This window comes from Neodiprion fabricii, chromosome 5, assembly GCF_021155785.1.
Source record: "Neodiprion fabricii isolate iyNeoFabr1 chromosome 5, iyNeoFabr1.1, whole genome shotgun sequence".
NCBI lineage: Eukaryota > Metazoa > Arthropoda > Insecta > Hymenoptera > Diprionidae > Neodiprion > Neodiprion fabricii.
This window is the reverse complement of record NC_060243.1, coordinates 6,174,709-6,188,988: the sequence shown is the minus strand read 5'-3', so window position 1 is coordinate 6,188,988 and position 14,280 is coordinate 6,174,709. Positions and strand designations below refer to the sequence as shown.

The 14,280-nt window shown below is 36.9% G+C and overlaps 2 protein-coding genes across 2 annotated transcripts in view; one reads left to right on the top strand and one right to left on the bottom strand.

The window, feature by feature from the left end:
* The window catches only part of LOC124183428 (alkaline phosphatase-like), a 237,491-nt gene that overhangs the window by 203,746 nt on the left and 19,465 nt on the right, over positions 1-14,280 (bottom strand). The window contains exon 3 of the mRNA XM_046571910.1: positions 3,997-4,112. The gene's annotated coding sequence lies outside the window, so the exon portion shown is untranslated. The remainder of the gene's footprint in view (positions 1-3,996; positions 4,113-14,280) is intronic.
* On the top strand, positions 10,057-13,316 carry LOC124183439 (chymotrypsin-1-like). Its single transcript, XM_046571935.1, has 5 exons — positions 10,057-10,150; positions 10,995-11,145; positions 11,798-12,047; positions 12,159-12,308; positions 12,609-13,316. Exons 1-5 carry the CDS (start codon positions 10,093-10,095, stop codon positions 12,753-12,755), a joined length of 756 nt encoding a protein of 251 aa, XP_046427891.1. The 5' UTR covers positions 10,057-10,092; the 3' UTR covers positions 12,756-13,316.

The window sequence follows — 14,280 nt, the reverse complement described above, 5'->3', positions numbered from 1 at the left end:
TTAAACACGGACAAAGCGATACGTATTACTTGTTGAAATCGACCTCAATTTAATAACGGTCGCCTCATTCGACGCAATAATTTCAGAGAGAGAGAGAGAGAGAGAGAGAGAGAGAGGAATGGTTCGGCGTATCGTACCCGCCAACCTCTGTACAATCACAGGAAAATCACGTTTACCCGTAACCCAAAGATATCCACGTGCAGTCCGCATTAATTAGCTTATACTGTTCGCCGTCGGTATCGGCATGTTGAACACCGCGGATACCGTGATTGTTTATCGATTACAAGCACCGAATTACCGCGATCTGGTTGAATACCGCAGTTTTTTTTTTATTTTTTAATTCACTTTTGTATTATACTCATAGTTGAGAGAAAAATAATTTGAAAGAAATTTGAGACATATGGAACAGGTTGAAAAAATCGCAATTCAATAGCACGTGAATTGAAACAGTTTTGCAATAATTCTTTTTTAAACGTAAATTTAAACAAACAATAATACTGCATTAATTACTTTCAAATTTAAAACTAATTTATGAAAATACACATTAAGAAAGGTAGAATTTTTCTTTTTTAGAACGAATAATCTTTTGCTCTTAAATGACAATTTTTGTACGTTCTTCTTTCATTCAGTTTTCGCGGTAAATCAAAACGATTTCTAGACGCTAATCGGAGAGCCTCGTAGCCGGTAAAAAGGCGCGAACAGATTGGCAAAGAATCGAATATACGCGAAATACGTTCCCTGCAGGATCGGACTCGCGTCTCGGGGTTTATTCGGGTCACGATTTTCAGATTTCCAACGAGATCTCGACGCCGCCGCGTCGGTTTCAGGCATGTATTATACGTACAGCATCGTCGCCTCGCGACGCGAGGGATTGTCCGAGAGATTGTAGGTTCGGAAAACGGAGGAAGAGGAGGAGGAGGAGGAGGAAGTTCCGAGTTACGGAAAGGAGGAAACATTTAACCGTGTTAACCGAGAGCCACAGCATCCTGCAAGCGAGTCCTGCGAGGATGCTCCAACATTATTCAATACATGTATTGCATAAGCGAAGGATGCCGATTCCAAACTTTCATCATTTCTCATCTGGTTACAAATAAAGTTCCCTTCGAATGCCTTAAACTTTTGTCTAAACTTCGTGATCCGCATTTCGGCCTCTTTATTATACTTCGGTATATGGCGAGAAAATATTTTTACACATTCAGTGGAAATTATGTGAAGGATGAATATTTTTCAACAATTAGATAGGGGAAATAATGGCGGATTTTCTAGATGAGCATTTTTTTCAAATAAAAAAAAAAAAAAAACACCTCGATCAAATTTAAGTCATTTTATTGTAATTTTAATAGTTTGAATCGCGGTAAATTTTGAACTATAACTCTAGGATAAATATTTCAACGAACTTTTTTGTTACTCTTTCAACTCTCTGAACGCGCATGATTTTTATCTCTCTTTTTATTTTTTTTTTTTTTCTAACCGTATGCAAAGGTTTTTTAAATTCCATTTTTTTACTTGATAAATAGAAACATTTTTCTTTCGTTTTTCGTTTTCCACCGGTTCAAATTTTTCGAATTACGAATTTTTTGAAAAAATACAAATGGAAGATAAGAAATATCACAGGCCCAATCTCACTTTCTTATGATGAAAAAAAAAATCATTGTTTCTAAAAGTAGAATTTGCAACAAAAAAAATTGGAAAAAAAGTGATGTGCGTTCAGAGAATTGAAAGAGGAAGAAAAATGTTATAGTTTAAGGTGTACTGCGATCCAAAGTATTAAAATTGCAACAAAATACTTTTTTTCCTTACTTGGAAAATCGCTAAAATAATGACGAAAAAAAAAAAATATTTGGGGCAGGGTTGAAGTTCCGAAAACGCGTAATCCTGAATTATTTTGTGGGGAAACTTAAAGTCAAGGAATCAAACTTTGAAGAAGCAACAAAGTTTCGAATGGTGAGAAACCCGATGGCTCAAGGTTCCGAAATCCAAGATTTCGAAAATTCAAGTTACGATTGAGCAAAGTTCCGAAAATTAAAACATACTCGCGCAGCGTAGTTTACTCAGCGATTGGGTGTAAAAAATTAGAAAGATCAATGTGGTGAAATTTCAGCAAGCAAGAAATTCACAGAACTGAAAATCTTCGATCATTCGTAATTTCGGTGTTTCGGATTAAAAATTTTTTCATTTTCGCCCTTTCGGAAGTTTGAACCTCGGGTTTCGGACCGTTCGAAACTTTGATTTCTTTATTTCAAGTCTCACCGGGAAAAAATTTGGAATTTCTCGCATTCGAAACTTTTCAAACTCGAAATGTCAACCCCGCCCCAAACATGCAACGTTGTGCGAAAGCGTGCTAAGAAAGATTGAATCACCACCCCGCAGCTTACAGACTGCTCGCCTTACACGCCTCGTGAAATATATCGCCCGGAAGTATAAGCCTTCGAATAGTTTGATAAACTTTAACAACAGGGTTAAACCTGGCAAGAAACTCACATTCGCTACACGTATACAGGTATGGACATTTCCCTACCGAGTTTAATAAACCGTTGCAGAAGGGACGTCACGTGCAGCTAATCTCTATGTATACGCAATTTAACCTGCAAAATCGTCGTTAATACAGCAGGCGCAATATACAAAACCGTATTTTACCACCTTTACGTCGTGTAATTGAGACTATACGACATAACCGATTCCCTGATGAATAAGTCGTGAAGAATTGACTAAACGTTGCGAACAATGCGACGGAGAAATTGTTTACACCACCATCTGAGGATGTTTAAATACAACAACGGAGGCTTCTAATGATTTATACGATTTTTGATCTAACGCTATTCATTCTGAATTGACTTTCTGTTTTTACTTTTACATCGATTATGAGAAGTTACGCTTCACTCCTCGTACGAATATAATCGTCGGTATAAATCACAAATTTTTCTAAAACTGGTTGGCAAATCATATTGCCTGTGGATACAACCGGAAAGTGCAAGACTTATAAGCCGTTTTCTCGTTTGAGAAAAAATAAGAAATATCGGATTTTCGTAACTTCGATTCATGTAGGATTGCTGAATACCCAAATACGATATTCTTCGTTTATATGATGGAATAAAAAAAATTTCCCTCCTATATATATATGTGAAAACCCGTCCAGCCTCGCGAAATTTGTAATAAATGTATATGTGTACAGAAAATATGTCATGCCAGCAGTGATTTTCGAAAATATTTTCTCCACAACTTAATACCGGTCTATGCATTATGTTTAATGTTATATTATATATATATATATATATATAACGCGTACACGCGTTTTGCCAAAATTCAAACAAGCCCACAAACAAACAAGTAAACAAACAAGACGAGCAGGCTCCCTCGCTAAAGTGCGATAAAATCAGTACAGTGAAAGCACGTACGCTATTATACGAGCTGCAAAAATTACCCATTTAGCGTTTCTTTTCAAAGCGCATTCGACCCGCGGATCAGAATCAGCTGATTCTCACCCTTTTCAACGTTTCACGTACGCCTCTTCGTGAGGCGGGATTGAAGTTCCGAATTTGAAAAGTTCCGAAAGCGCTTAATTCCGAATTTTTCTGTGGCGAAATTTGATTAAAAAAAATCAAACTTTGACAAAACATTAAAATTCCGAATGGTCCGAAGCCTGACGCTCATAATTCTGAAAGTGCAAAGTTTCGAAAAGATAAAATTCCGAATGAAGGAATATATCGTATAAAGCATAAAAATAATAATAAAAATAAATCTGGAACACGCGTTGGCGAGAATCCTGTAACTAAAAATTGATGACAAGTAAATTTTGCTTCTTACGAGCAAAAATCGAAGGAACTGATAATTTCAACGCTTCTCATTCCTCGCTAACTCTCGCCTTTGCTTTCTCTTCTCTTCCCCGCTTTCACCCCGTGCATTCCCATTTCTCTTTCTGCTCTTTTTCTTCACCCCCGAGCAGCCGAGATTTCATTTGACTCTCGAACCGGATTCGATCCAGCGTAAAATACTCACCGTTACCGTTTCCCAACCGCTGAAAAAATCCCTTGGCCCTTGAGGTATTTCCACAAAAGCATTCGGCAGGAACCGGCGTCTTGAACGCTGCCGCTAAATACCATAGATTTTTCCTCCTGAAAGAGAAAGGAAAATGTAAGAGGAATAGTCAGAGAAATGGAAGACGGGGAATTGAAATATTCGGATGTTAAGTTCGTCGATTGTACTTTGAAAAAAAAATAACAACAATAATTTAAAAAAGAAAAACTAGATCAATATCGTGATTATTCTCGTGCCAGACAATTTTCACAACAGCGACAAGCGTCCATTTGTTATTTTACAAAAAAGGAAAGTAATTTCGGTGTCGATTCATTTTTTCTCAGAACCTGTACAAAGATTGGGCAATTTTCAAAATTTCAAACGAATTGGTAAACAAATAATTGAATTCGAAGCCTGCCGTGATTATTTCTCGCCGAAAAATCTCCGTCATCGTGTGCAGCAGACTGTCGAGGAAAAAAAAATCCTCTATCAGAAAAACCGAAAGCTCCGATTACTTTCACGAGAAAAAAAAAAAAAAAACAAGAAAGAGCTGAGCTATGAGGAAAAAACGAGGAAGAGCAGAAACGTCCGGTTTCTTTTTATCTCACTTCCGTTGCGACCGATTGATAAAGTGGGTACCTAATCGGTCCAGAGATTGGTAAAAATGCCAGGACGAATTAATGATCGATTTTTTTCTGTATCCTGCAATTGTGACGCAAGCTTGTCTGTAATCGCTGTTTTCAAGTCACAATTATGGGTGAAAGTCAAATATTGGAAAGATCATTATTTAGAATCTGCCGTATTCAATTCTGCATCCTTTTCCGCAAAGACGTAGAATTTTCGGTAATATTTTAAGAATATTTGAATCGTTGAAACATGATGTTTAACTTGTTCAAGATGGTTAAAGTACTGGAAAACCATAGAAGAAAAATTCACCCCATCGTACGACGGCTGATACAACGATTGGGATGAAGAATAATATTGTTTGAGAATTTTTTTTCTCAAAACTCAAAAATACCGATTTTCGGATAAGTTTGAGTAATCGCAAAGACCAAAGGAGTGCTTTTTCCCGAAGCATATGAAAAATGGTGAGGGAAAATCATTGGTCGAGTCGACATGGAATGCCCCATATATTTCGCTCCGTATTATCAGATACGGTCAGAATATTTAATTTGAATTTATGGGTAACAACCGATCGCTCCACTAACCAAATAATATCTTTTCTCTAACGCTGCAATTAAAGCCGTCCGTGTTGTACCGCGATTAATATTGTTCAACCACTATTCGCAAGAGCTGATAATCGAGTTTTCGGAGGGATTATCACCCGAGGCAGTCGGGTAATACTGAGCTGGAAATTCCGGAGGACTGGCTCTGCGAAAGTTTCTTCTTAGAATTAGAAACTTGCGGCAGCGTAACGCGATACCGTAATTAAGATTTGATATACATTAGAATACGAAGTTAACGAAGGCGATCCCTCGAGTTTCGCGGGGTGAAAATTTGCTTTGCTTAAAACGAAACATCGAAAATCGCCGATCATCGCAAACGCGATGATTTTGCGTCAATGTGGCAGATTTTCGATTCGCTCTGTGGCCAAAATATATATATATATATGTAATCGAATATGTCTGAGTAATTGAATGTTCGTAATTTCCCCGCTGCTCAAATGTTATACACTGCATAATTATACCGGAATTGAAAGATATTTTAACGGAATACAATTATTGCCGTTGCGTTGTTATTTTATGCTGAAATATCAGGTGATTAGAGTGAGTAACGAATTAATAGGTATCAAATGGCAAATGAAACTGGTAAAAAACGTTGAAAATTCGGTTGTACAGATCTGGTTATAAAATTTTAATCATTCGTTGCGTCGCACAATTCGTCACCCACGCCCGGCAGAAACATTTAAATATATACTTTTACGTAGGTTTCGAGGTAAGGTGAAATGCGACGGTATTTAATACCGTGATATTTTTGCGTTATATTTAACGGTGTCCGCTGATTAATTAGCAAGCGAGTATAACGAGTTGGTAAAAACAAGTCAGCTTTTTTCTTTCGCATCAGTTGATACGCTCTGGAATCGGAGTATAATATACAAACAATGTTGCTCGACTCGAAACCGGGGGATTAATTAATTAGTGCGAAACTGGGGATATCGAGCTTACTTAAATAACGACACCGCCACTCGGCAAAATTTCCTGCAGTCACACCTTCGGCGTGCGATTTGTTGTTAATATATTCCGATTCTAAGTATCTAGACCGGTGGGCGAAACTTTTTGAATAAGAAATTAAACGCGCCTCGCCTTTGCTTGCCCGTAAGCCCGCTGTTACAACCCGAAAACACTTAATTACAACTCGGAACTTGGAAAGAGTTTGAAAACAAGGAGCATTAATTAGTCAACGAATCTGCCTCGAGACTTAAGACAAAACCGCTAAGATAAAAGTAATCGATGCATCGAACAATCGAGTCCAAAAAAATAATCGAACACGACTCGATTGAATCGGTAAAAATTAATCGATTCATTCATTATTGCGTAAACTTCAGTATGTGATCTTAATAGCGGTAAAGTTTTTTCATAATTAATAGTTTAATCCAAAATATTTTTCAACTTCAGGTGAAAATATTCGTTCATCTTTTACCTGTTATATCAAACAAGCACTCAGTGAGTAAATTGATATAGCATTGCGTCGTTAATGGGAGTAAAAAACAAAAACCGATTGCGAGGAAAAATAATCGAGTTTGAAGTTTCCATGAGAATGTTGAAATTTTTTTTCTCGAATTTTCCAACCCTCCAACAATTCGACAACGTCCGAATTCATTTTGTCAAAACGAAATTTCAATTTGTAGTGTGAAGTGGAAAAGAAGTTTTGTTTCCTCGGTGTTTGTTCGAGGCTACGGAAACGGACAAAGGTGAAATAATTGTTCGAGAAACAGTGAGAGAAACATCGCCGTCCGTGTGTAAATTGTGCAGGTAGCACGATTTTAAATGTACGAGTATAAAGGTGTGCATTATAACAATAGTTCACAGTGCGAAAGGTTGAGGTTTGACGGGGATTTAATTGCCGGGTAGGGTCATTATTATTTCTCTACCCGGTGCGGGACAAACGCAAACAGTCAGATATTATGAATGAAGGAAGTCGGCGAAGCGTGCGGACGTGTTCTACGGCAATTAAGCGAACCGCTAGCGAACGAGAGCAAACCTGGTGTGTATAATAGATAAAAGCAGGCAGTGCTTTTCGCAAAAAAAAAAAAGATGAAACGACGAAACAAAAGTAACGAGAAAACTTCAAAGTTCCCGGAACTCGGTAGCTTTCCGGAAATTATCAACGAGTTTTTCACAACGGAAAATATGACACGCAGCTCCGAATAGTTTTCACTAATCACGTCATCGCGACTATACGTACCTATATGGGAAATTCCATGCGAACCCAACCAACGTCTGACCCTCACAATTTTTAATATTGTTAAAAAAAATTTCAGAATTTTTTACCATTTTTTATTCAACTGGTAAAAATTCTCGAAAATTTTATTTACTTTTTCAAACATTTCTCAAGATGGGCCGATTTTTTTCTCAATTTTTTTTTAAACGCTTTTGACTTTATTTGATCAACTGAAACATCTTTGAAACCTTCTGAAGATTCCCAAAAATATTCTCAATGCTTCAATTTTTCACTTGGAATATTTCTAGACAGGTTTCACCGTGAAGTTTATGAAAAAATTTGAATTTGCGAAAAAAGCAAAGAAAAATCGCTCCCTAATGAAAGCCGTCTAGAAATGTTCTAACCGAAAAATCGAAGTTCTGAAAATTTTTTGGGAGCGTTATACAATATACAATATATACAACCATTTTTTAACCAGCTGTTCGTTTATCGGTGAATAGTTTAGATTCATAGTCGTTTTTTTTTCCGGATAAATAATCTGAACGGAATGACAAACGGTCTGTAGACTTTTTAACACCGAAAGTCTCTCTCGGGGAGAGGAGAGTGAGAGCCAAAGAGTGAAACGACTACAGAGTCAAGAGTACGAAGCACGAAAAGAGAAAAAGTTTTACCTCAAGCGGAATTTAGTGGGATCTTGAGGCACGATGAAAAGCATTCGTAAGAGTCGATCGATTCATCGCGAGGCAAAAAACGGATTCGACATTTTTCACCGAGTCAACGATACCGTGGAGATGAATTCAATTCCTGCGAAACATAGGTAAGTATATACTTCGACTTTATTCTTCTCGATTCGTAAAAAGAATTTGATACACGAATGAGGTAAAAATAAGAAAAAAGAAAATCATCTCATTATAATTACAATCTACAAGTGAAAAGGCTGTACAAAAAAACTTTGAGGGTGTCATCAGTCGGCGGTTGATCAAAGCGATATTCGCAACAAACTTTCGAGAGCTCCAAGCGTGATACTCGAAATTCATTTCCAAATCAAATTGAACCGGCCTGGAGACCGATTTTCACTCACGTTTCACGTGTGCAGAAATTATCGCCTTTCAAATAGTCATTAGATGTTATCTAACCCTTACTTTTTCCATAATTGAATATAATAAAAAAAATTAAAATGACTTTTAAAAAAATTAATTTAAAAACATTATGATTTTTTTTTTTTGTTAAAATAACCATTAAATTTTTTCAAGATTTCTGTTGCATTTTTTTTTTCTTTAGTGTACTTTAATTTAATTTTTGACTATATTAACTACATGATTCTTTAAAGCAAGCCTTCGATATGTTCTAAAAATAATTTTTAGTGAAAATGTTCAATAGTTTATTTTTTATAACATTTTTTTTTTTTTTTTTTGCTAGGGTGTGAAGGATCCCAGTCTCGCAAATTTATACGTGATTCTACAGAATTGTGGCAAGTAAGGGTTAAAGGAAAAAAATATTCGAGTTAATTACTTCGAATGCTGAACAACCGATTGCAAAAATTAGAAATTATCACGAGATCAAATCATGGTCAATATAATCGAAGTAAAGTATCAGAAAGCTCGTGTTTGACTTTCGGATTCTCGGAACTTCCGCATCACCTTCATTAATTCGGTATCAAGCTTTTTTCATTCGCGGGTCAAGCTTTTATCCTTTTGACCGGATTAACTCGGAGCAAAGATGCCTGCATTGAAATAACGATTCTACAAAAATGTATAATCCATTCACCGTCATACATAACAGTGTACTTTGATGGGATGTAGAATTTCACGAGAATTCCCGGCAATTAGTGTTATTTCTTTCACGTTGCGCCTGATCCCAGGTTGAAAGGCGTGTATTTTTCTTGAAACACAAAACGGAAGCAAAATAAGAAAAGTCTCGCAAAACCTTTGGTAAAAGATTTATTCAAATGACTAAAAAAAAAAATCCCCTTTCATCCTGCACGTTTTAAAAGGAGAATTTTTGTCTCGATAACATTTGTTTAATTTCTTTATGTTGCAACTTGCGCAGGAATTATTATCAACGTTCGTCTAAGTTGTGGTTGTAAAACTTGGCGAAAGAATGTAATTAACGTGAGGTAAAAATCAAACCATAAGAGAGGAGAAAATTTGTGTAGCATACTTCGGAGTGAAAATTAATATGAGACTTATCGTCGGAAGTAAAATTGTCGACATCCTTGAGGCGTCGGTAATTAAAATCGAAATCACGTAAACAATAACGATGACGATCGGTGCAAAGTGGGTTGAGATAATGTAAGTCAATACAGGCATGCTATCGAAGATACTGTTAAGCGTGAAACGCAGATATTGTTGTAAAATTGACCGTGTTAATTGTCATCGGGGGCAAGTATAACAACTTTCGTTCGCTGTACGGAATATTTAAAAAAAAATTTAAACCTCATTCCGATCGTGTCAAGTGTATTTACATTATCGGTGCATAGATCGACGCAGTGATAAAGCTTATCGCCGAATTCTGAACGTGCGATGTCCCGATTTGATACAAGCGAAATGCACGATCGCGTAACCTTGAGACAGATAATAACGATGATAAATTTTATTTCCAAAAATGCAGAAAATTGCCAACGTGATTTTATACGCGTTGCGAGTATATAAACGCGCTCTCGAAGTTTCAGCATCGAGTTCACTGCAATATCCAACGATGCACCGAGTAACTTGTCTGTTTGTTGTTATTATTACCCTCCTTACCGTCTGCCATGGTAAGTCTTACTACCAGTTTGAATTTTGTGTAACTGTAATGAACTTTACATTGAACTTGATGTACGAAACGCACCGCGAATCATGTCGATAAGAATCGAAAGTTGGGATTTTAGATTTTATCGAGAATTTTTTGTGCGAAACTACTAATTGGTAAACGGAGATCGGTTTAAACAAAAAGATTTTGTCAACAATCTTATTTTCTTAAGTCTGGAAATATTTGAAAAAATAAAAAATAAAATAAAAACACAACGTAGTAGAATATAAAAAAATGTTTGAGCCCTTGTCGAAAATTAAACTCTCATCGCCGCAAAAGATGTGTAACTTTAAAAGACGCTGAAAGTTCAGGCAAATTAATAGTGACAGTGAATTTGTTATTTCAAAATACGTATATATTCGAAAAAAGTACTACTTAAGGATTTAAAAGGTGACGAGTATACTGTGACGTTTAATATTCATCATTCATAAATATTTATGATTGTTTTACAAAGTCACATGTCTACCATGAAAACTCCATTTTCGTCAAGAGATGAAAAACGTTGTTAATTTATCCGAATGTTCTTCTACCGTATAATATACTAATTTTATACTGCGATTTTCTACAAACGCTAAAAACTTATCACGTTGAAGTTAGTAGCGTTAACGTAACGATTCGCACTGAGGAAAAACCGTTATATCGCGATTTCGGAACTGTTCGAGATTCACTAAACCGTAATGAAAAGAAATATACTCAATTTGCGCAATCCTAGTGCCTTCAATATCGTTGTAAAAATAAGCGAATGGTGATTTTTTCTCAACGTCTCGTTACGACGACGTTACTCACTTCAACCTCGTAAAAATTCCTAGGCTACAGCATCGAGAAAATCGTGGGAGGATCCGACGCCCAGGAAGGCGATTTTCCGTACCAGGTATCCCTGCGTAGGTACAACATGCATTTGTGCGGTGGATCAATCGTAAACGAACTATGGATCTTGACAGCAGCGCACTGCGTGAGCGGGTAAGTTTTGTGCAAGAGCTTGAATTGACTCTGCATTTTTTAAAATTTTACAATTTTCGCGTGAGAAGAATTTCAAAAATGATAAAAAAAATTTCTCTTTAGAATCTATAATCCTAAAAACATATTTTTAGAAGAATTTCGGTCCGTCCGACAAACTCTCGCGATGATCGCGAAAACGGCTGGATGGAAAAATTTCAAACTTACAGGATTTTAAAACAAAATGATGGGCATAAAAAATTGCCAGGTCCCGTTCAATTTGGACTTACGGTTCTACCGGAAATAAAGCGATTTTCAATGTTTAATGACAAACATACACTTTCTGCTCCTTATTACCTTTTCTAAACAAACGATTATGTTTTTCCCAGTTTATACATTCATTTTTTTTTTTTAAATTTACAAAAATTTTATACTGCGCAATTTTTCTTTCAACGCTTTTTCAATTAGCTGCCAAGTCTTGTCGGTTCCTGATCTTAAATGCGGCCATTTTCGAGATCATCGTGAAAGTTTGTTTGTTCACTAACGAAAAGTCGAAGCTAATTACCACGGTAACCGAGGGTATAGAACTAACTCTGCAATGTACGGAAAACAAACGTCTTCAACGACAAAGAATCAGACCACAGATCGTTGAGTAATCTCGGAGTAACATTTACAGCCAGAATGCGATGTGGATAACCGTGGTTGCTGGAACGAATCTACTGTCCGAGGGTGGCGATTCTTATCAGGCGGAAAAGTTGATAGCTCACAAAAAATACGACCCCTTCACGATCGGTAACGACATTGCCCTCGTCCGTCTAGCGTCTTCTATTGTCTTCGGTCCAAAAGTACAGCCCGTTGGTATGCCGTTCAAAGATTCCGACGAGGTCGAATCCGACGTGATCCTTTCCGGCTGGGGGAGAACTTCCGTAATAATTTACAAACGCGATATTATTATCCTTTCATTCGATCGGATATGCATTATCAATGGTACGTATACATACACGGTATAAACTCTGTACAATAATATTTTCATCCAGTATCCGGGGGGGATTCCTGACGTTCTTCAACGGATTAATCTTCGCACGATATCCGGAGAATCTTGCAAGGCTGCTTTCTCCAGCATTTATTTATCAGTAAGAGACAGCAACATCTGCACTTTGACTCAGGAAGGAGAGGGAGCCTGCCACGTAAGTATCTTGAATCATGCTGACCGTAACAAGTTTCCAGCCGTATCGTTAACCGGCGATTTGGTTAAGCGAAAGAGAAAAATTTCCGAAATCAATTTGACGTAATGTTTTGAAACGATCGTCTGTAAATTATTTTCAGCGATTATTTGAAACCACATCGAAGCCTTTCGATTTTTCGGCAGTTTTTCAAACAGTTTTCCGCAACGCTATTTTCATATTCTCGATAATTTTCCCATCATAAAATTATACCGACTCTAATGTTATTATCTAATTCTTTTCTCTTCTCTTCTGTTATGTAAGGGCGATTCCGGTGGTCCGTTGACGACAACTAACGGAACGCAAATTGGAATTGTTTCCTGGGGCATGCCCTGCGCGAAAGGATATCCAGACGTTTACACGCGTGTAGCGAGTTTCACGGACTGGATAGAGGAGAAGATCGAGCAATAAAGGTTCACCGATCACAGCCGGAATGAATCTGTTTGCCTAACGGATGAGTTTGAAAAGCGAAGTCACAAGGTTCCGCTAAATTGATGGGCACCTGTTTCGGTTTGCTCGGGAAAAATTTATAGCCTCGCGAAGTGTTGTTTCAATATTGATAAAGTTTGAGCGAAATTTTGTCCTCGTCTCGAGTGCAAATTTAATCCAATAAACGATATGTATACAGACTTTGATGAAACAACTTACGAGTAATTCAGGCATACCTCTCGTCTCGTTGTACAAACGAGCTTATAGCTTCTATTTCCAGACAAACATCAAATATTTGCTTTGAAACAATAAGACCGAGAGGGTAGAACGGAGCTGAGGGTGAGAAAGGCCTATGAACACGAGAAATTATGTTTATCGTCTACACGGCGTTAAGTAAGGAATTAGACTTGGAAGGATTACCGATATAATTTTCAGGATAAATTTACTTCCTTGAGGCATTCAAATTTTTGTCACGATATTTCACGTTCAACGTTTGCACTGATTTTATAATTTATAGAATAAAATTAAATTTTTAAAACTTTACCAATACATGTTTCTTGGAATATCATACAACAAATCGATGAACGGTTTCTTGACTTTTTTTCCAAGTCATGTATAAACAGAATCTTGAATTGTAACCTGCGTACACTGAGAAAAATTTCATTTGTTACAGCAACTGGAGAAATTCGGTAAAACAGGTATCGTCAAAAAAAAACTGTTTAAATTATGTTGGAATTAGGAAAAACGAGGCACGCGTAAACATTTTGCGCTATCGTCGATCCTTTTTTGGTAATTGCAACGCAAAATCAGTTTCTTCGGTTTACTCTACTTTTTTAGTTAAACAAGGCTTTAACGTCAATTTATTCTTGCACGAGCATTAAATTTTCGCAACAGTTGCAAGAAAATATAGCAACAGTGATCGTAATGAGAACGAATAGCAACGGATACTAGACTTTCCGGCAACGGCTAGAAAACTAATTTTCATTTTTTACCTAGAAGTATATTTTTCGATTGTGGTAAAAAATGAAAATAGTTAAGGACCGAGCGGTAACCGGAAGTAAAAATTTCTCTCAGTGTATAATCTAGTTTTCCTTTCGGATAAATAATGGATAACGGCTATGAATAAGAATCGGGATCAACGATCAACGATGAATATAAGATGTAACATCTATTCCTCATATTTCACCCCAGTCACTTACGATACAACGTTTGTTTGGTGCTTCGGAAATCGGTATATTTTCAGCCGATATTATCCCTCCGCGCTGATACTCGAGAAGCACAAAGAACTCTGAGGCGTTATATTTTGACGGTAAGTGTGCAGGGTTCGATAATTGAATGAAATGTAAGAAAAATAGGAAAATCGAATAAGGAGGGCCTCGTGCGATTATGTATAATGTATATACGAAAAAGCTGCGGGCTCACGTACCAAGATTTATCAAGGTTATCTCGGTGAACGTGACTGGGATTATTTACCATTTTCAAGCATCTAATATCTAGCCTTAAATTC